An 18,865-nucleotide genomic window follows, 5' to 3' on the forward strand; every position below is an offset into this window, starting at 1 on the left:
TTATTTCAGTTTTTTAAATGTTTGTTGATAGCAAAAGTTTATTTTAAAAAACAATTTCAGGTGATTATTTATAGCCAAATACTTCTATTTATGTAGGGTTATCAATGGAAATTAGATTTAATAGAAATAAGATTATGTATGGAATTACATCTTTCAGCTTCCTGATGCTAATTGAACATTGAGTTTATAGTGTTTCCTGGCTACCTCATGGCATCATGTTCATGTTCAGTGCTTTGAATCATCCTGTGTTTTTCTAAATCTGCTTCACTCTGTAGAAAAGAATTCTGACCATAGTTTCCTCCCAAGGATAGACTACTGCTAAACTGAATAACTACTTCACTGATCTTCCATTCACTCCTGATTTGTGGAGCTTGGCATTTTTGTTTTCTGTATTTTTTTTTAAATATTTAAATTCCAGTCAGTTAACATACAGTGTAATATTAGTTCCAGGAGTACAATATTCCTACAACACCTGGTGGGGCTTGGCATTTTTAAAAGGCTATTTATTAAAAAAAAAAAAACAAAAAACTATTTTACTTTTTAAAGCCTTTGTTTTCAGTTTTCATAGACTTAAAATTCCTGTGACATTTATTACACACACACACACACACACACACGCACACGCATCTCCAGTCTTCTTCCCCCATTTTAAGTTCATTATTTGAATTTTCTTTTCACTTGTACTTCTATCTGGTATCTGGTTTTACTAAACTTCAAATGTTATTTCTGGCTGTAATCTAATTTATAAAAGTTGTTTTTATTGCTCTTTGGTCTTTTTAAGTCACTTCTGTCTGGGAAGATTGGGGGGAGATACTTAACCAAAAAAATCCCTTGAGAATAGTAGCCGGGCTTCTCTGCTGCTACCTTCCTTAGCACTCAGAGCCAAATTCTGCACAGAACGGAAGGCCAGACATAATTCTGCCTTCTGTGTTGACTGCCCATGTATTTGCCTTACCTTCCAGGCTTTCATCAGTGAGTGTAGTAACAGTTACTACATGTTTAACCCTTGAGTATTGCATGAGTTTGGTCACTAGACTTGGGGTACAGGTTTTGAAGTTTTCTATATCCGTAGTTTCTATCCTATCTATTAGGATTCAATGATAAAGTTTCTGCATTGTAAGTCTAATTGGATTCTAAATCCTCTTTAGGTATTTGCTACCTTCAGCCTTTCTGTTCCTGCATAATTATTTTTATTCTTCCTGTGATTATAATATTGCGTCCTTAATCTTTTCTTAAAAGTCTCATGTGGGTTAAACATTTCTTAGAAGACAGCACTGGGGTGATCAATTAAATAAAAGTCCATTGTGATGTATATAATTAGAATATTAAACACATATGTTTTATTTTGGTCTATTAGAAATGGGAAAAACTCAAAGGCAAAAATCCATAATTGAGTAATTATTGGAGCATTTCCAGTGGAATCCCTTTTTAGTTTTAAAAAGTTTGATTTGCACAGGTTTCTTAGAGCTATTTATATTAATTGGATCTCAGCAGGCTGGATGATAGATGTTCTTGATATACCTTTGACTTGGTGATACACTGATTTTTTTTTTTTTTTCTGATTAAGAGTATTCGTGTAAAATGTTTAAATTGACTGTTACCTCGTAAGCCCAGAGATTCTAGTTTGGATAACCCTCCTGTTACTCTCTTGCCTCATCTTGGTTTTTCATCATAACAATTTTAGTATATGTGCTGCCGAAGTGAACACTTTTTCGTAACATTTTTAATCTTTTTTTAATGTTTATTCATTTTTGAGAGAAAGAGCACGAGAGTGAGCAAGCGCACACAGTGGGGGAGGGGCAGAGAGAGAGGGAGGCACAGAATCTGAAGCAGGCTCCAGGCTCAGAGCCACAGATGGTGAGATCATGACCTGAGCCAAAGTCGGACCCTTAACTGACTGAGCCACCCAGACGTCCCCAATTTTAACCTTTATATTGTTGTTGTACACAGCAGAGTATAAGCTTGTGGGGGAAGTGACTTTTTTAAAACTGTGGCATCCCTACAGCATTTCCTATAATAAACACTAAATACCCTCAAATGAGTAATTATCGTTGTCCTTTTAGGCAATAAAATCAAAACATGCTGCTTATTTATTTTTTCAATACAAAATGGTAAAACGTAAATGTTCCATGTAATATCACCTGTCTCGTAGCCATGTTGATTTATTTACACACACAGAACAGTTTTTCCCCACAACAAAGAAACATGCTATATATGGAAAACATTTTACAACTTACTTTCTTCACCTAACGTTGTATGATGGTATGATAGTATTTTATTGTACAAATAAAACCTGTTTATCATGTAACCAGTCCTATCTTGATGGACAGTGTGATTGCCGTCTTACAGGTCCAGAATCACTTATCTGTATTTTCAAAAACTAAACTTCTAAAAACTAAAGGCCCTCCTGACCTATCTGTTCCTCCTCCCCTCCTCCCCTCTTCCTCCCCTTCCCTTCTCCTATTCTCTTTGCCTTCCCTCCTCCCTTCAGTAACCCTTGGTGTCACAACTCTTGAACTATCCAGAAGCTCTTTATAGTCTTTATTTACCCAACTTAATGAGAATATTTTCATATGTCTGGTTCAGATATATTAATATTTGAGTATCTAGTGTTTCCCCGATCCAGCCAAGGGGGTAGGGGTGAGCTGTGTGACCTAATATAGCCTATACTTAAGTTTTTCTGAAATTCAAAGTTCTGAGTTTTAAAGTGCATCTGTTGCCCAAAAATTCTATTGAGTAGATTTGGAAAACAATCTTCTCATGCTTATGCTGGTATCTTTAGATAAATTCCCAGAAGTAATTCTAAAAAGTGTAATATCTAGCTTTTGGAATTAGGGAAAAAAGCACTAATATAATTTTTTTTTTAAAAAGAAGATACAGAATTAGAATTTTGTAGTATTTGGGATTATTACTCAGTATGATTTATGGGTTTTTGTAAACTTTTAAATTAAGGTTTCCAATCATTCTTTGAATTTTTAAAAGTAACTTTTATATATGGTATACTTACTGTTTTGAAAAACATTATTTAATGATCATTTGGCAATTTCAGGTTATTTCTGAAGTTTTGTCACAGAACAGAGGACAAAAACTATTAACTGATAATGAGTACAATGAAGCAAAAGTCCACCAAATATCAGGAGAAAGGTTTTTAAAATGCATAAGCTTAAAGCATCCACAGTGCACAAAAATTACCAATATTTGAAAAGAGGGCTTGGGGATTTGCATTTTTGACTGAACCAACTTCCCCATCAAATCCAGTTTGGCCTCGTTCTCTGCTACTTGGCAGCTAGTTTTATTCCGGGGAAACTAAACTGAATTAGTGACTGGTTTTGTTTTGTGAAATATTGAGTGACATCCATTATATGGAAATTTATAAAGCAGTTCTCCCTCCTTTGTTGCAAATAAACCCTGCAGAAGGTATCACGCTTCAGTACAATTAAGTCTCTTTTTGAAAGTTGACACTAACTGAACACCAATTTAATTGTGTGTGTATGTCAAGTTAGGGCTGTACCATTCAACTAGCTGTTAGTTTACCAGGCTTTGCCAAGGAGCCGCAGTGATGCAGGTGTGTGTAAAAACAACATTTGTGGGGAGCCTGGGTGGCTCGGTAGGTTGAGACTCCGACTCTGACTCTTGATTTCAGCTCAGGTCATGATCCCGGGGTTGTGGGATCCAGCCCCATGTTGGGCTCAGCACTGAGAACTGAGCCAGGAGCCTGCTTGGGATTCTCTCTCTCCGTTCTCCCCTCTCCCCAGCCTGAGTTCCCTCTGTCTGTCTGTCTGTCTGTCTCTCTCTCTTTCTCAAATTAAAACACACACACACACACACACACACACACACACACACACACACGACTTTGTAGACATGTATTTTTTATTGCACTTTATTGAGGGAGTGAAGACATGAAATAAAAAGATTTCAGTTGGTAAGTACTTCCCTGAAAGCAACAGCAACAACTGTACATGGTTTCAGGTACTTTTAGACATAAAATATTACATTTGTAATGAAACGTTTTTAAATGTGGACTGCACACAAATGTAGGAAGCAGAAAAATCTCCTACTCCTACCACTTGGACAATCATTCTTAATATTTTAGTGTACTTGTGCTCTGATTTTTCTGTACATGCATTTTTTACATACTTGGAATTGTACAAAACAAAATACCTTTTTAAAAACAAACACATTCTCCCTATTTACTCTGTCAATACTGTTATAGTTAAAATAGCCATCAGCTTTTTCTTGATTACAAGAATGATTAATGTGGAAAGTGGAAAATATAACTCGGAACAAGGAAAAAATTAAAATCATCTTAAATTCATCAAGCAGGATTAATATTTGGTATATTTTCTTCAGGTTTTTTCTATGTAAATATAACATACATCTTTACTGAAATCATACTGTATTTCCTGATCGTTAGAATTGTAAACATAATCTTCATAAACTATTTGAAAATATTTTTGTGTTTAGATATGTGGGTGAGTACTTTTATTGTAGAAAATTTGGAGAAAATAAAGTACAAAGGAAAATAAAAATAATTGATAAATCTCACCATCAGCATTAACATCTGATATTCTTTTGGTGTATTTATTGACTTGGTTTTTAAAAATTCATACATTTACACTTTTATGAAAATAGTATACTGTTTTTTAAACAGTAAGTTTAATGTATCTCATGGATGCTTCAAAATGTCTACTGTGGACATTTAGATGCATATTTAATGTATTACATATGTTTTACTGTACTTCACAGATGCTTCTAAATGTCTCCTGTAGACATTTCGATTTTTGTTTCACTGAATATATTTTTGGATAATGTTTTTTCTGTATTAAGACTTGTTCTAAAATACATTCTCAGTAGTAGAGTTACTATGTCAAGAGGTGTAAGCATTATTAAAGCTCTTGACATGTTTAAGTGACACCTGGGTGGTTCAGTTGGTTCAATTGGTTCGTCTGACCTCAGCTCAGATCATGATCTCGCAGTTCATGAATTCGAGCCCCACATCAGGCTCTCTGTTGTCAGCACAGAGCCCGCTTCGGATCCTCTGTCCCTCTCTCTCTGCCCGTCCCCTGCTCACTCTCTGAAAAATAAATAAGCACTAAAAATATTTTTTAAACAAAACTCTTGACATGTTTAAAAAGAGACAGAATTTCAAAAGAATTATACCAATTTATGATCCTACCAGACATTCATTGCAATTTTTATGCTCCTTTCCAATTACAGTTTAAATTATAATTTAATGGACTTTGTTTGAAGGTAACTTTCCAGTGTTCTTATCCACAGATGACAATAGGGTAGAAGTTTGTATGTTAATCTGTCAATGAGATATTCTGTAGGAAGTTTTTGTTACTAGTGATTGGGAGATAATTAGATGCAGGAACTCTTTTGCCCAGGATATGTCAGAGGAGGTGTGGGGGAAATCAGCTCCAAATAGAAATTAAGGAAATGAGTTCTGGCTATAAGACAGGACCTAGCAGTTTTATCCCCTACTTGTGTTTCCTTTCCTGCCCATTCTCCACTCGCCCGGAGAATAGCCCAGCAAAAAAATACTCTCTGTCCCCCTTCCTTCTATGCTCTCCCCACTACATTTGACAGTGGACTGTCACAATCAGGGTCCTGTAATCACCTGGCTTTAACATACAGAATATAAGAATGAACAGCTGACTTAATGTACAAAGAAAGTATAGGGCCAAACCCCCAGGTGGAAGCCTGGATTAAAGAATAATTAATATTTTATATATTATTTATATAGGAGTTATTTATATTTATGTTATAATTACTAGTTTCTGTATAATAACAATTTCTGCTAAGTGAATCTCTGACCTTTTTTACATGATAAATTTTAATTGTGGTTATGTTGACAATTACTATGGTAGTAATATTCCAGTATAGGTAGTCCCCAGACTTTCCAACACTGTATTGCTGGGTTGCAGCACCTACCCGCCAGTCCCTGCCAGTTTGGTTTTCCATCCAAATACTCAGGGCTTTCCTGCTTTTGATAACAAGGATTGACACTCCCTTCCAGTGCCTCTCCTCACTCCCCAAGCTATAAACCACCCTTACACAGAATAAATCTTACTCTGGGCCCCTAAGAGCCATTTAAGTGCAGCCCTGATGTCTATACTTTTCCATATTCTCTTTCTCTTTTCAGGTTTCATTGTAAAAACTCTTACTCGTTTTCTGCTATCCCTTTTCTTTTCCAATCTCTTCCCTCTTTTTCTAATTGTCTCCTGGAGGCATAGCTTAGGTGTGTTGGAACTAAATGTCTCATGTTATGGTATACATAGAAGAAATACAAAAGAAGACCTGTGTATCCTGTTCTAGATTTTTGCTGAAAAGAAATGGGCAATTGGCTAAGGACCTTACATAATCAGTGGTGTATATCATCTACTTTGTGTTCCTTATTCTATCACAGTCCCTGCCCTTTGTGGGGAGGGGCTCACACTCCATTCTGGGTACCTTCAGTAGACAACAAAAGATACATTTGTTTATTAGAAACTTTGCTTTGCAACTTGTGAACCAGTGCACGTGGTCACAAATGGAAAGAATAAAAGTCTTGACTAAGCTGTCTCCCTGTTTTGAGGGAGGAATGTGTCAAAACATTTTGATGCAGCTGAAGGTTCCTGGATCACTTGCTCTCGCTGAAGACATCGGGCATCGGGACCTAGTTCTGAAGAACCTCATTTTCCCTCTCACACCATGTCGGTTGGCAGTCATTTTGAGTATTCAGATACTTAGCCACTAATATTTACTAAAATAATGTTCAAATATTATGGTGTTTAAACCAGATTTATTTCCTTCAAATGAAAAATTTTTTAATATGCAAACTTTCTGGTAACAATTACAGAAATGAACACTTTGTGATAGTTTCTTCTTTAATTTACTAGGACAAGTGAAAATTCAGTAGGTAAACATTTTATAGATATAGTTCAGATACCAATATAACAGTCCCTTGCATTCCTTGAAATTGTTAAAATGGCATTGTTAGATTCAAGATTTTAATCTTTTAAGTTACTTTTTTTTTTTTTTTTTTTTTTTTTTTTTTTGCTGCCTTTCCCCCATGTGTACAAATCCTTGTGTCAGGTTGGGTTTGAAATCTGGCTCCCTCTTCAGAGACCTAAAATTAGGAAACATAAATCATCATTATTAGGTTTTTTGCAGTAACAAAATCCTAGATTACAAGCAAATTGGTCAAATAAGTGCTTTTGAGAAACAAATAATGTATTTAAATACAACATAGCAGTTTAAATTCTGAGAGAAACTAAAGCCAAATATAGTGACCTTAATGGCTTTGGAGAAAGTATTGCTTTTTATAGTCTCATACCATTTGAAAGCAGTGGCTTGTTCGGCCAGTCATGCAAAAGAACAGCTTTGTGGTTGGCATAAGAAAATGAGAAACGGAGGCTTTATACAGACCTTTCTGGGTCTTCTGTGGTCTGTTTCCTTTGCCTTATAGTGAAAACCGTGCTCTGCCTTGAGGAACCCAGGTGGATTGCAGCAAGGACTTAAAAACATAAAGAAATACCTAGCCTTCATGTTCCCCACACACCTTTGCCCTCTCCCGAAGCCTATGTAACACCACACCCAAATCGCAACAAGCAGATGGGGCAAACCTGCTGAAGGTCCAGCTCCTTAATTTTTCGGTGTTTAATTCTTGCTACCAGGAAGTGCTCCCCCCAAAATCTCTCCAGTTGTATTAAGCTATTTCTTGAACTCTTGAACCTGCTTCTTGGCACAGCACTGAGCAGAAATACAATAACTGTTATATTTTAGATTCCTATCAAAACGTCTGATTCTAGACTTTAGACCTGTACGAGGAAGTTGTATCGGAGCATATCTGGGTGTCGTTTCTCCAGCAGTGCTGGGGATTGAGAAAGCTTCCTGTTCTTCAGCATCAGCTCTCCTCTGTTACCACACTGTGTATGGACTGCAAGTGCCTGGTTAAATGTCGCTCCTAAAGCCTCACCTTTGCCTCTGCACTAGAGCAAGATCACTTACCTCCTTCCTGTCGTTCTTGCTTACAGGCGATTTCACTCAAATCCCAAAGTGGTGAGATTCTAGTAAACAGCAAGGAAAGCTTCAAGATATTGTTTTTAAATACCCATTTAAATAGGCTATGAAATTGAATAAAGTATCCCCACAGTGAGGTCACAGTGGGGTAGAGGGAGAAATCAATAGGTGTATTTCTTTTTTTTTTTTTTTTTTAATGTTTATTTGTTTCTCAGAGCAGAGCGCGATGGGGGCAAACGGGGATAGAGAGATTCAAAGCGGACTCTGTGCTGACAGCAGAGAGCTGGATGTGGGGCTTGAACTCAGAGAAACCGTGAGATCATGACCTGAGTCAAAATCAAGAGCTGGATGCTTAACTGAGCCACCCAGGCACCCCTCAATAGGTGTATTTCTAAGCAATCTGAAGGGCATGGAATAAAGAAGCTCCATTAAAGTAGAGAATTATTAAATTACTATTCTTTGTTTCCTTCTCATTTTTTGTCATGGTTTTCCAAAAATAAGATATGCTTCCAAATCTAAGAACATTTTTTATTTTGTTGATGAGGAAATACACTGTTGACTTGACTGTGATCTCTTTACTTACTTAGAATGAGGTCTTCTGATATTTAGAACATGTTGTGTGGTCTGGAGACTATGTGAAATTGTTGGCCCTAACTTCTGCTTTTCGTTTAGACCAGCCACTGTTCTTAGGAAATAGAAGCTCTCATTGCAGACTTAATATATTTTAAAACTATTATATGGAGTTTTTGTGGTTTCCAAAAACATCCTCATTTCAATAGGTATTCTGTGCTCCCGTTGCAGAGTAGTAAGTATTAAAACCCAAGAGAATCGGTTTCTAGGTGTATAAATCTTTGGGGTATATAAGGAAGAATAGGAATGTAGAAACAGGTGATTATCACTGTTGTTTAGTTAGGCTGTAGATTTAACCTTTCTGGTAAAGCCTCCAGGGTATTTATACTAAATAAGTGCTGGCTGCTTTTGTTTGATGGTTAAACATGCAGCAGGTAGTGCTGGTGTGGGGGTGGGGGACAGGGGGAATGATTCTAGTGACCAAATGTCTATCCTGTATCTTGTGAATTGACATAATTACAGTTCAGATTATTAAGAGTGCAAACGTCTGTTTAAACGAGAGGGGCTTTCTTTTGCTCATACGCTAAAGTAGATAAGCATTTTGACACAAAGGCAAGACTTCAACTCAGCTTATTCTCTGAGGCTATGGACATATCATACTTTGCTGGCAGTGAGTTCAGAAAAGAGGAGTGGGAAGTAGAAAATTCTAGCCTCATTCTACCAAACACTGAAAACACCAGATAAAGAAAGAAGAAACCATCAGGGGAGTCCCTCTATCCCTACCCCCCTGAAATTCTCTAAGCTTTCCTAGATGTATCCAGAATAGAGGTGGGGAGAAGGGTTTGGGGCAAGCATAAGCCAGCCTTTGGGCAAAGCGCGTGATGTGTCCCTGACTCTACCCCTTAACTCTGAGAACGTCTGCTTTAGAGTATACCTAAAGGAAACTGAAGAATTATTTTAAATTTTTTTTTTAAATGTTTATTTATTTTTGAGACAGAGAGAGACAGAGCATGAACAGGGGAGGGGCAGAGAGAGAGAGGGAGACACAGAATCTGAAACAGGCTCCAGGCTCTGAGCGGTCAGCACAGAGCCCGACGCGGGGCTTGAACTCACAGACCGTGAGATCATGACCTGAGCCGAAGTCGGACGCTTAACCGACCAAGCCACCCAGGCGCCCCGCTGAAGAATTATTTTAAATACTCCCTAGTCCTTGACCTCGATTTACCGCCTTCTTCTGTCTTCAGGTTCCCAGTCAATCTGTCTGTCTTGTCCATCTACACACTCACTCATTTATTCGCCTCACCCCACGTTCCACATTGTACCGCAGACTGTCACCTTGTCTTTCCCTGTGACTCCAGCTCTCTGAGTGGAGAACTCCTATTGGAGAACTTCAGTCTTTCAATCCCAGGGTGACAGTTTTGTCTTTTCAATATACACTGGAATCAGATCTGATCATCAGAATTTTGCAGCCATTGGCAATAAAAAGAATAGCAGTTAGGAAATAGAAGCCAGATTTTGAAACATCCAATGGAACATTTTGCTAGTTATATCTTAGTGAAGGCACTTTATTGTGTCACAGGTAAGTCAGAAACAGTTAATACAGGCCACGCACTGCTCCCCCTCTCCTGCTGCACTATGGCCTGAAGATGATACCTTCTTGTGAAATGCTCCCAGTGCCACGGTTTACGGTTTTCCAATTGACACAGCTAATATTTCCTCTGGGTAAATAAGTATTCCTTTCAACAAGTATCAAATTATCTACCCCACCAGTTAAAGTGACCAATTTTTTTAATGTTTTATTTATTTTTGAGAGTATGCAAGTGGGGCAAGGGCAGAGAGAGAGGGGGACAGAGGATCTGAAGCAGGAAGGCTCCACGCCGTCAGCACAGAGCCCCATGTGGGGCTTGAAATCCTGAACCGCAAGATCATGACCTGAGACGAAGTTGCATCCTCAACCAGTTGAGCCACCCAGGCGCCCCCCAATTTTTTTTTTTTTTTAGTGAGAAAAACAATGGACCATTTTTTTAAATTCTTTTAATAAACTCAGTAAATTTTGATTAATTCTGTTAGAGAAAAATCCATCTTTTTTTTGTCACTTTATATTATTTAGCTACAAGGGTTTTTTTGGAGCACAGTTTACACAGATTTTATCAAGCTGTTTGATTTTCATTGGTTGGTTCTTGATCTTGTCTGCAGAGAACTTAGAAATGTGTATTGTGGAATCACTGCTAAAGAAGTCCTCAGTTGGTAAGTACTACCCTTGACAGGGATACGTCAGTCAGGAATATAATGAGTGTGGGATAGTCCTTGGTTTTCTGGTTCCTTAGAAAGAACTTAGCATGACAGTCTGTGGTTGTTTTGTTTTGTTTTGTTTTGTTTTGTTTTGTTTTGTTTTGTTTTGTTTTAAAAAGCTTCATGAGGTCATTATTACCCACAGAGTAAAAAACTCATTTGTGGGGCACCTGGATGGCTCATTCAGTTAAGTATCTGGCTTCAGCTCAGGTCATGATCTCACAGTTCATGAGCTCGAGCCCCACTTCTCACCATCTCTTCCTTTCTTTCTGCACCTCATGGGATTCTCTCCCTCTGTCTGCCTCTCTCTCTCTCTCAAAAGTAAATAAATAAATACATACATACCTACCTCATTTGTTTTAGGGGTGCAATTAAATGATTTTTTTTAATTTACAGAATGATGAAATCATCATCCCTTCTACTTTAAGACCTTCACATCCCCCCAAAAGAAACTTGCAGCCCATTTCTAGTCACTCTCCATTCCCACCAGCAGCCCCAAGCAACCATTGCAGTATCCTGGATCTTTCTTCTATAACAACTGATCTGATGTCTACTCTGCCTTCATGAAGGATAGTAAATCAGTACCAGAAGCCAAAACATCTGTCCTCTACCCAAGCTATCTCTCCCAAAATTTAGAGGTTCGGTTTTATCTTTTAAATTTAAAAAATCCTTGGGGCGCCTGGGTGGCTCAGTCGGTTAAGCGTCCGACTTTGGCTCAGGTCATGATCTTGCAGTCCGTGAGTTCAACCCCCGCGCTGGGCTCTGTGCTGACAGCTCAGAGCCTAGAGCCTGTTTCAGATTCTGTGTCTCCCTCTCTCTGACCCTGCCCCATTCATGCTCTGTCTCTCTCTGTCTCAAAAATAAATAAATGTTTAAAAAAAATTTCTTTTTAAACCAATAAATTAAAAAAAAATCTTTTCCCAGATCCATTCCCAGCATGCTGTCACCCTACAAAGCCTGCCCATTTCCCTAATTTTAAGTCTATCATCATACCTATATAGACCCAGTGGCAGTATAAAAATTTATTATAAAGCTCTGATAAGGACTCTTTTCATGTTAACTTTTGTTGAGAAAGTATTTCACAAAAATACATGATAATTTATTGGTAAGTTATAGATCTTCTTTTCAGTTCTCAAGAACTCATTAGTAAAAGTATTCAGAAAATTTTATGAGTGCTTCTGAAATAGAATCCCATGATTGATAAGATGCCTTCATTATCTGCAAGCATAGTAGGACTTTTGCCCATTTTAGGTGGGAAGAGTTTTATACAAGCTGAGCTCTAAGATTAGAGGAAAAGGTAAGGTGTTTTGATCTCTGAAAAAACTTTATATGTATGGCATATCTTAGCTAAAATGGATCTTATTAACATAAAGTGATATATGATAAATTTAAATGGTAGTTTATTAGTAACAACTATAGTTAAATGGTAGATAGGGGTAATGGGAAATACTTAATTGGCTCCTTTGTTCTTCCTCTCACAAGAGGGGTGAATTATATACTGAAATTTTCTCTAAGTGTATACAAATTTTTGCAAAATAACGGAGATTTAAAAATGCCTCTGATGTTATCTAGAGGACTTTCCTAAGTATTTATGTATCTCTATTTAAAAAAAAAATAATAATAAGGGGCGCCTGGGTGGCTTGATCGGTTACGCATCCGACTTCGGCTCAGGTCATGATCTCACAGTTCGTGGGTTCGAGCCCCGCTCCCGGGCTCTGTGCTGACAGCTTGGAGCCTGGAGCCTGCTTCGGATTCTGTGTCTCCCTCTCTCTCTGCCCCTCTCCCGTTCATGCTCTGTCTCTCTCTGTCTCAAAAATAAATAAAAACATTTTAAAAAAATTTTTAAATATTCTCTAGGTTAACTTCTGGTATTTTGCAATGTAAGGACTTGGAAAGCTTCATCTGCCTTGTGCTCTGGCATAGTACCGTAAGCAAATGAACCAATGGGATTGCTGTCCATCGAAACTATTGTGGTTTTGTCACTTTCCCAGATACTTACCTGGTAGCAAAGGATCACCATAGAAATGAATATGTTTGTAGTCATCATCTCGGTGACATTGTGTCACAAAATTGGTTGACACAGGATGAATGTGCTTTGTATATTCAGTCTTCTTAATGAAATCCCAAGGAAAATATCAATCCTGCTACTAATGACGATAAATGGGCTTTGCACACACCAAGTGCTCTTACTCCCAGTAGTGCAAAGCTCTTTATGATTAATTATTTCAGTCATCCTCACAGTTGTCCCATGAGGTGAGTGGCTGAGTGCTTCCTCTTAGAAAAAAAAATAAAACAGGTAACTAATTGGATTTTCTTCTGTTCTACATTTTGTGTTCTAGAACTGGATAGCTACCTTATAAAGACCGCTAGTGGACGTGGGTTTCAAAATCACAAGCTTCTTTCACATATGAACACCAGGCTAGGAGCAGATGTGGAGTAGTAAAGTTGGAGAGAATTTTGATGAGTTTGGCAAGAGACTATGAGTGGATTAGCCTAGATGTGGTGAAAAGAGACAGGCAACGACTGAGTTAGTGTTTTGGCACCTCCATTAGAAGTGGTAATCCAGGGTGTCAAAGGTTTGGTTTTGCAAATATTTTAACAAGACCTCTCTTTGCTATTTGTACTTACTCTTCCCACAACATTGTGCTAGGGTTCTACAAAGGATCTCTGTCGATCCCAGTTTCCACACAGGGTTGCTGGTCCTTTCTCATCCTGCTCTAATGTTTTAGTGCCTGGGGCTTTTCACAGGGACCATAGAAAGGTGAGATGTCTGCTTCTCAGTGAGACCTCTTAGCCTGTGTCCGTCGTCCAGTGACCATCCGTTTCTCTCCAGGTCACCTTATGCCGTCACTTCCCTGGAAGTGGACAGTGCCTCTCTGTAGACACAGCTTGTCAGGGGAGCAGAGATACGACTAAAACTACGTTTTTATCTAGTGGTCACCTTGTCCTTCCTTTTACAGTACACCTTTCTGTCTTCCCCAGTAGTTTTGTTGTCACTTGAGTTCTGTCTCCTCAGACTGCAAGCTCTTTGGATGAATGCTCAGGCCAGGCATATTTTTTAATAAACTCCTTTTAATTGCCTCTGCGTCGCGCCCTCGGCGCTGAGGTGTTCGGGTGCACAATAAAGGCGTGTGGTTGATCTATTTGCTATCCATACTGTCAACAAATATTGCCTGTACTTATTGACTGTGCCATTTTAACTTTTTTCCCTCTTTCTTTCATTAAGTGAAGGTTTAGCTGTCCTGCTTTGAGTTTTTCCTCCTCCCTGTTTTTTCCTAAAGTTCCCCTGAAAGGGAGCCCTTTAAAATGTGAAGAATTACGCTGCAGTTGTGCAGTGTACTCAGGGTGGGGACTAATTACGAGGTTCGAAAACCTCTTCAGGTGGCTGGGTTCTGCAGCACGACTAAAATACTGCTTTCCTAAATTGAGAACAGCTGGGGCTGTGTTGCTAGCAAGTATAAAAGAGTCGGTGCTGGGGCTCTGCGCTGTGAAGAAGTCTTTGCTCTTTGAAGCCTGCGGAGCCTCAGCCAAAGGCACCCTTTCCTCCTCCGTGTCGCGGTGGTAAGTGCCTGGAGCTGGTCCCCAGGGTGTCAGTTTCTGTTGCGCGGTAGAAACTGTGCCGGCCGCCTCAAAATGTGGTTCCTTACTAATTTACCATGTCAGCTGTAGGATTTTTATCTTTCTCGAGTAACAAGTGGAATGTGTTCCCTGAATGAAAACATAGCTAAGGCTGTGTGTGTCTTTCACTGTATTATTTTGAAGGCTGTCCGCGTTCCTGCTGTGTGGTGTGCATCTCTAAATATAAAAGGATAAACTGAGGCAATGCCACCTTAAGTACCTTGAATATGTGGTTCTTGAATCTGTTCTGAGAAGTGGTCGTTTAAGAAGACTCCAGGAAATAAAAAATTGAGTCTTTGACAAGTGAAGAGAGTAACGATTATTCAATGCATGTAAGCACCTCATCAGTTTTTTATTCTTCCAGGTTCACAGAAAAGCTACAGTCTTAGGAAAGAATGATGTGGTCTCTGGAGAGGTTCTAACATATTGTGACTTCATGGTTAGCAACAAGTAATAGTGTCTGATGAAGTATTTGCCAAGTTGGGTCCTGACTTTTATTTAAAGAAATTTTAAAGGGATTTATTAAAATGTTCCCATTAATACTGACATCAGCTCAGAAAGAGACAAGAATTCCAAGATAAGACAACTCAGTATTTTACAAATAAATTCCATCTTAACACCTTTCACCATGTTCTTATGATATATTTATAAAGCAAATGGCTTTGGTATTTGCTTCCTTATTTTGATAATGCTTTTGTTTTGTTTTGGATGGTTGACAGTTGGACACACACCGTTTCTGAGCGTAGTTTTGTTTTATTTTTTACAGGTGGGTGAGTAACACCTTTGGGAGAAAGAAAATTGGCTTCCTTTCTTGAAGGTGGTGAGTGTACAGCAGGTAGCTGCATGGAAGGAACAGTAATCAGATGGCCACCTTCTTCACTTTGTGCTAGGAAACAAAATCAGTTATAAGAGTCCATGTTGATCTCGGAAATAGAGGGATTTGAAAAGTTAAGTTTGCACAAAGAACAAGAACTTTACCATCTCCTTCTTGATCTGAAGACTGGGGGACCATGGATATTATAGAGACAGCAAAACTCGAGGAACATATGGAAAATCAAACCAATGATCCCGCAAATACTTACACAAGACCTGCCGAGCCTGTTGAAGAAGAAAACAAAAATGGCAACAGTAAACCTAAGAGCTTATCCAATGGGTTGCGAAAGGGCACCAAAAAGTACCCAGACTATATCCAAATTGCTATGCCCACTGAATCAAGGAACAAATTTCCCCTGGAGTGGTGGAAAACAGGGATCGCCTTTGTGTACGCTCTTTTCAACCTTGTTTTAACAACCGTCATGATCACAGTTGTGCACGAAAGGGTGCCTCCCAAGGAGCTCAGCCCTCCACTACCAGACAAGTTTTTTGATTACATTGATCGGGTAAAATGGGCATTTTCTGTATCAGAAATAAATGGGATTATATTAGTTGGATTATGGATCACCCAGTGGCTGTTTCTGAGATACAAGTAAGTAGGTCTAATAATTTTGGGGGGACTTGCCGTAAGCTTGTATTTAAGGGAGTAAATATATAATTGAAATTGTCTTCCTCAGTTTTGTCCGATAAATTCATTCCTAGCCAGGCATTTGATGACAAGAAGCCATGCAAAGATCTACCTTATTGAATAAGTAAGCATTTGTTGAGCAACTGTGTATGAAAGGGGCAAATATGAGGACACTACAGATATGCTGTGGTTGGTGATTCAGAGTTGATGAATGTAAGGTGCAGTTCCTGATTTTAAGCAACTTGGTACTGTGGTATCTGAATGATAAATCAAGAGGCTTGGAAAGGAATAACATTCACATCATCATGCTTTTGTTATTTTAGGCTTTTAACAGGTGGGGAATGGAGTAGACTGGGAAGTGTTTTTCTCTTATTACTCATAATGTGATGACTATATTGGTCTATAGTCAATGGCGTTCTTTGAGGTTTGCTTCTGTTTAGGAGTTCTCAAATTTTACATTTCCTTTTCTTTTGCCTATTGGGAATCCAATCACAAGAGTTTTAGAAATTGAATTTAGATGTGGGTCTATGAAGTTTGGGCTTTAGACTTCTAAAGTAAACACACTGTCCAGTTTCCCTCGTGGCACCACAAAGGAGCTCTTAGTTCACTGGTTTCAGTCTCCTTGTTTTGAAACAGGAGCAATCAGGAAGTAGGAAGCCAGGTACTTTTGCTTTAAAGACACTTAAAAATAGGACATAGCTCTGAAGTGGTTATTTTTGCTTCCCTGTGAAATCTCGCTGCTAGCCCATAAAAACAAGGCCCCTCAATTCCCCTTTTCATTTCATTTATCCTTCGGAGATTTGTTCTCTACTAAGATTCTAGCAATTAAATCACTAAAATATAAGTTTGATCAAAGCATTGTTCATAAACTGAGGCTTTTGAAAATGTAATATATATTTAGTCAATACATACTGTTCAAAAATTCACAAATAGGATTTTTACATTAATACACAAGATCATTTTTAGAAGAAAGAATTTATGTCATATTGTTCTTTCCATTGGTTGTTGCTTTGAGAATAGAAGAATTCAGTCTCTATTTGCTGAAGAGTTCCCCAAATTCAAGTTTGTAGTTTTCAAAACTTATTCTACAAACCAAAGTCATTCCTAAACATTTTCTTTAATATGTGTAAGTAAAAGATAGCCATCAGCTGCCTTTTACTAAAACTTTTTGCTGCCAAAGTTGTTAGTTATGGTATGCTTTATCCCAAAAGCAAACAATACATTTGTTGAACTTTAGTGTTTCTCTTTCTGGTTTCTACAATTGACACTGAAAATAAGAGAGCCTGCATAGGCCAAAGGTGTTTGCTTTCTCCTTTAATTTAGGCCAACATTTTATTTGTATATATGTGAAAAGAGATATTTTCCAGGGTCTGGTAAGTAGCTGGCTTCTATCCAGAGGTACAGTCTCAATTTATTTGAATCTTCATCTAAAGAGTTGTTATGCACTGCCTCTCCATGCCCACCTGAGATTTTACCATGTCATAGATGACCACACATTTTAATGATACCTACCATTTTGGTCACAACCCATCATCAGAAATTTGTTGGGGAAATTACTAATTTTTTTTCACTTTTGAGGTAAAATTGTATCATGTATTTTAGTAACTAGTAGAATAATTTTTGTAACATGTTTTGAACATCCTGGCTGAATGAGAAATCCTACTTGCTCTTCTTTGTTAAAGCATCTTCAAAGCTGTGGGGGGGGGGGGGGGAGGAAATTAGCTCTAGTTATTTTTCTAAATAAGGTTACAGAGTGCACATTTTACCTTCTAAGTTAATTTTCAGTTCTGAGTACAACTGAACTCAGAATGCTGGAATGAATATAATTGACTCATAATAATTCCTGCTTATTACTTCACCTTGTCTAAGAGCATGGAGCACACAGTTCAACACTTTTTGGGGTCTGAGCTAGAAGCAAAGAATGAATTGTTTTTCACTTAACCAAATGGAGAGACTTAGCACTGTTTATCGCCCATTCCTTTTCAGTACTTGAAAAGGCATAGTTAGCATAGCAAACCTTTGAAATAAATGGCCTTGCACTAAATAAATACTTTCATCTAATAGTCTAGGTATTTTTCTTCTCTATATTTTGACCCCAGAAACCCTGGAATATTCTTAAAATAGTTACTGGAAACATGCAACTAAAATTACATTTGTACATAATTCTGTAAGTTAGAAATCCTAAGTTACCTGAATTAGACCTTGATCCACATCAGATGAAAGTCTTGGAGAAAACTAAAAATATGCCACATACCTGAAACTGCCTATTTTTCCAGAAGTCTTTGATCAGTATTAGTTTTGAAAGTTTGAGAGCTCTGAAAATGAGGGACCTGGAGTAATACAGTTTATGTGCTAGGGAAGTCACAATTAGCAATTCTAGGGGCTTTATGGACCCCGCCCATCTCTGAGTCCCCAGAGCCCAGAGTTTATAGACCCACCCCTAACTGCATAGCAGAAAATGAGTTGTCATCTTCAACTGGACATAAGGACACTCGGAACCCTCAAAGCCCATTCAGATACCCGTGAAGCAGTGGTGCGAGCAGGCAGGGCCTACCCCTGTGGAGGACGGTGTGCTCAGAGTCACCCTCTAGGAACCACTGCCTTGGAGTGAGGACTTAGTGGTCCAGGACAGGGACTAATATCAGTTTCCACCAAAAAATAGAAAGTATAAAAGGACTTGTGGGATATTTATTTATTTATTGCTTTTTTGGATCAAGGTTGAATAAAACAAGGGTAAACTCATCAGTTAAGAGCTTCACTGGTAAATGCCCGTAAATGCACAAGGATACTTTGGACAGTTTCAAAATATAATTCTCTGAAAATTGGGGTGCCTGGGTGGCTCAGTCGGTTGAGCGTCCGACTTCGGCTTGGGTCATG

At 38.3% G+C, this 18,865-nt stretch overlaps 1 protein-coding gene and 1 long non-coding RNA gene across 6 annotated transcripts in view; one reads left to right on the forward strand and one right to left on the reverse strand.

The window, feature by feature from the left end:
• SGMS2 (sphingomyelin synthase 2) overlaps positions 1 to 18,865 on the forward strand; it is a 98,312-nt gene that overhangs the window by 66,466 nt on the left and 12,981 nt on the right. For 2 of the 5 annotated variants that reach the window (XM_049630998.1, XM_049630995.1), the window contains exon 2: positions 15,254 to 15,952. In XM_049630998.1, coding sequence (XP_049486955.1) covers positions 15,498 to 15,952 — 455 coding nt within the window. In that variant the 5' untranslated portion in view covers positions 15,254 to 15,497. The other 3 variants (XM_049630997.1, XM_049630994.1, XM_049630996.1) reach the window with 3 other exon arrangements.
• Positions 7,460 to 14,796, reverse strand: LOC125923008 (uncharacterized). The gene is made up of 2 exons (XR_007457860.1): positions 14,708 to 14,796; positions 7,460 to 8,054 (listed from the first exon to the last, which is right to left on the reverse strand). It is a non-coding gene; the product is annotated as an uncharacterized LOC125923008 (long non-coding RNA).

Source organism: Panthera uncia, chromosome B1, assembly GCF_023721935.1.
Source record: "Panthera uncia isolate 11264 chromosome B1, Puncia_PCG_1.0, whole genome shotgun sequence".
NCBI classification, from domain to species: Eukaryota; Metazoa; Chordata; class Mammalia; order Carnivora; family Felidae; genus Panthera; species Panthera uncia.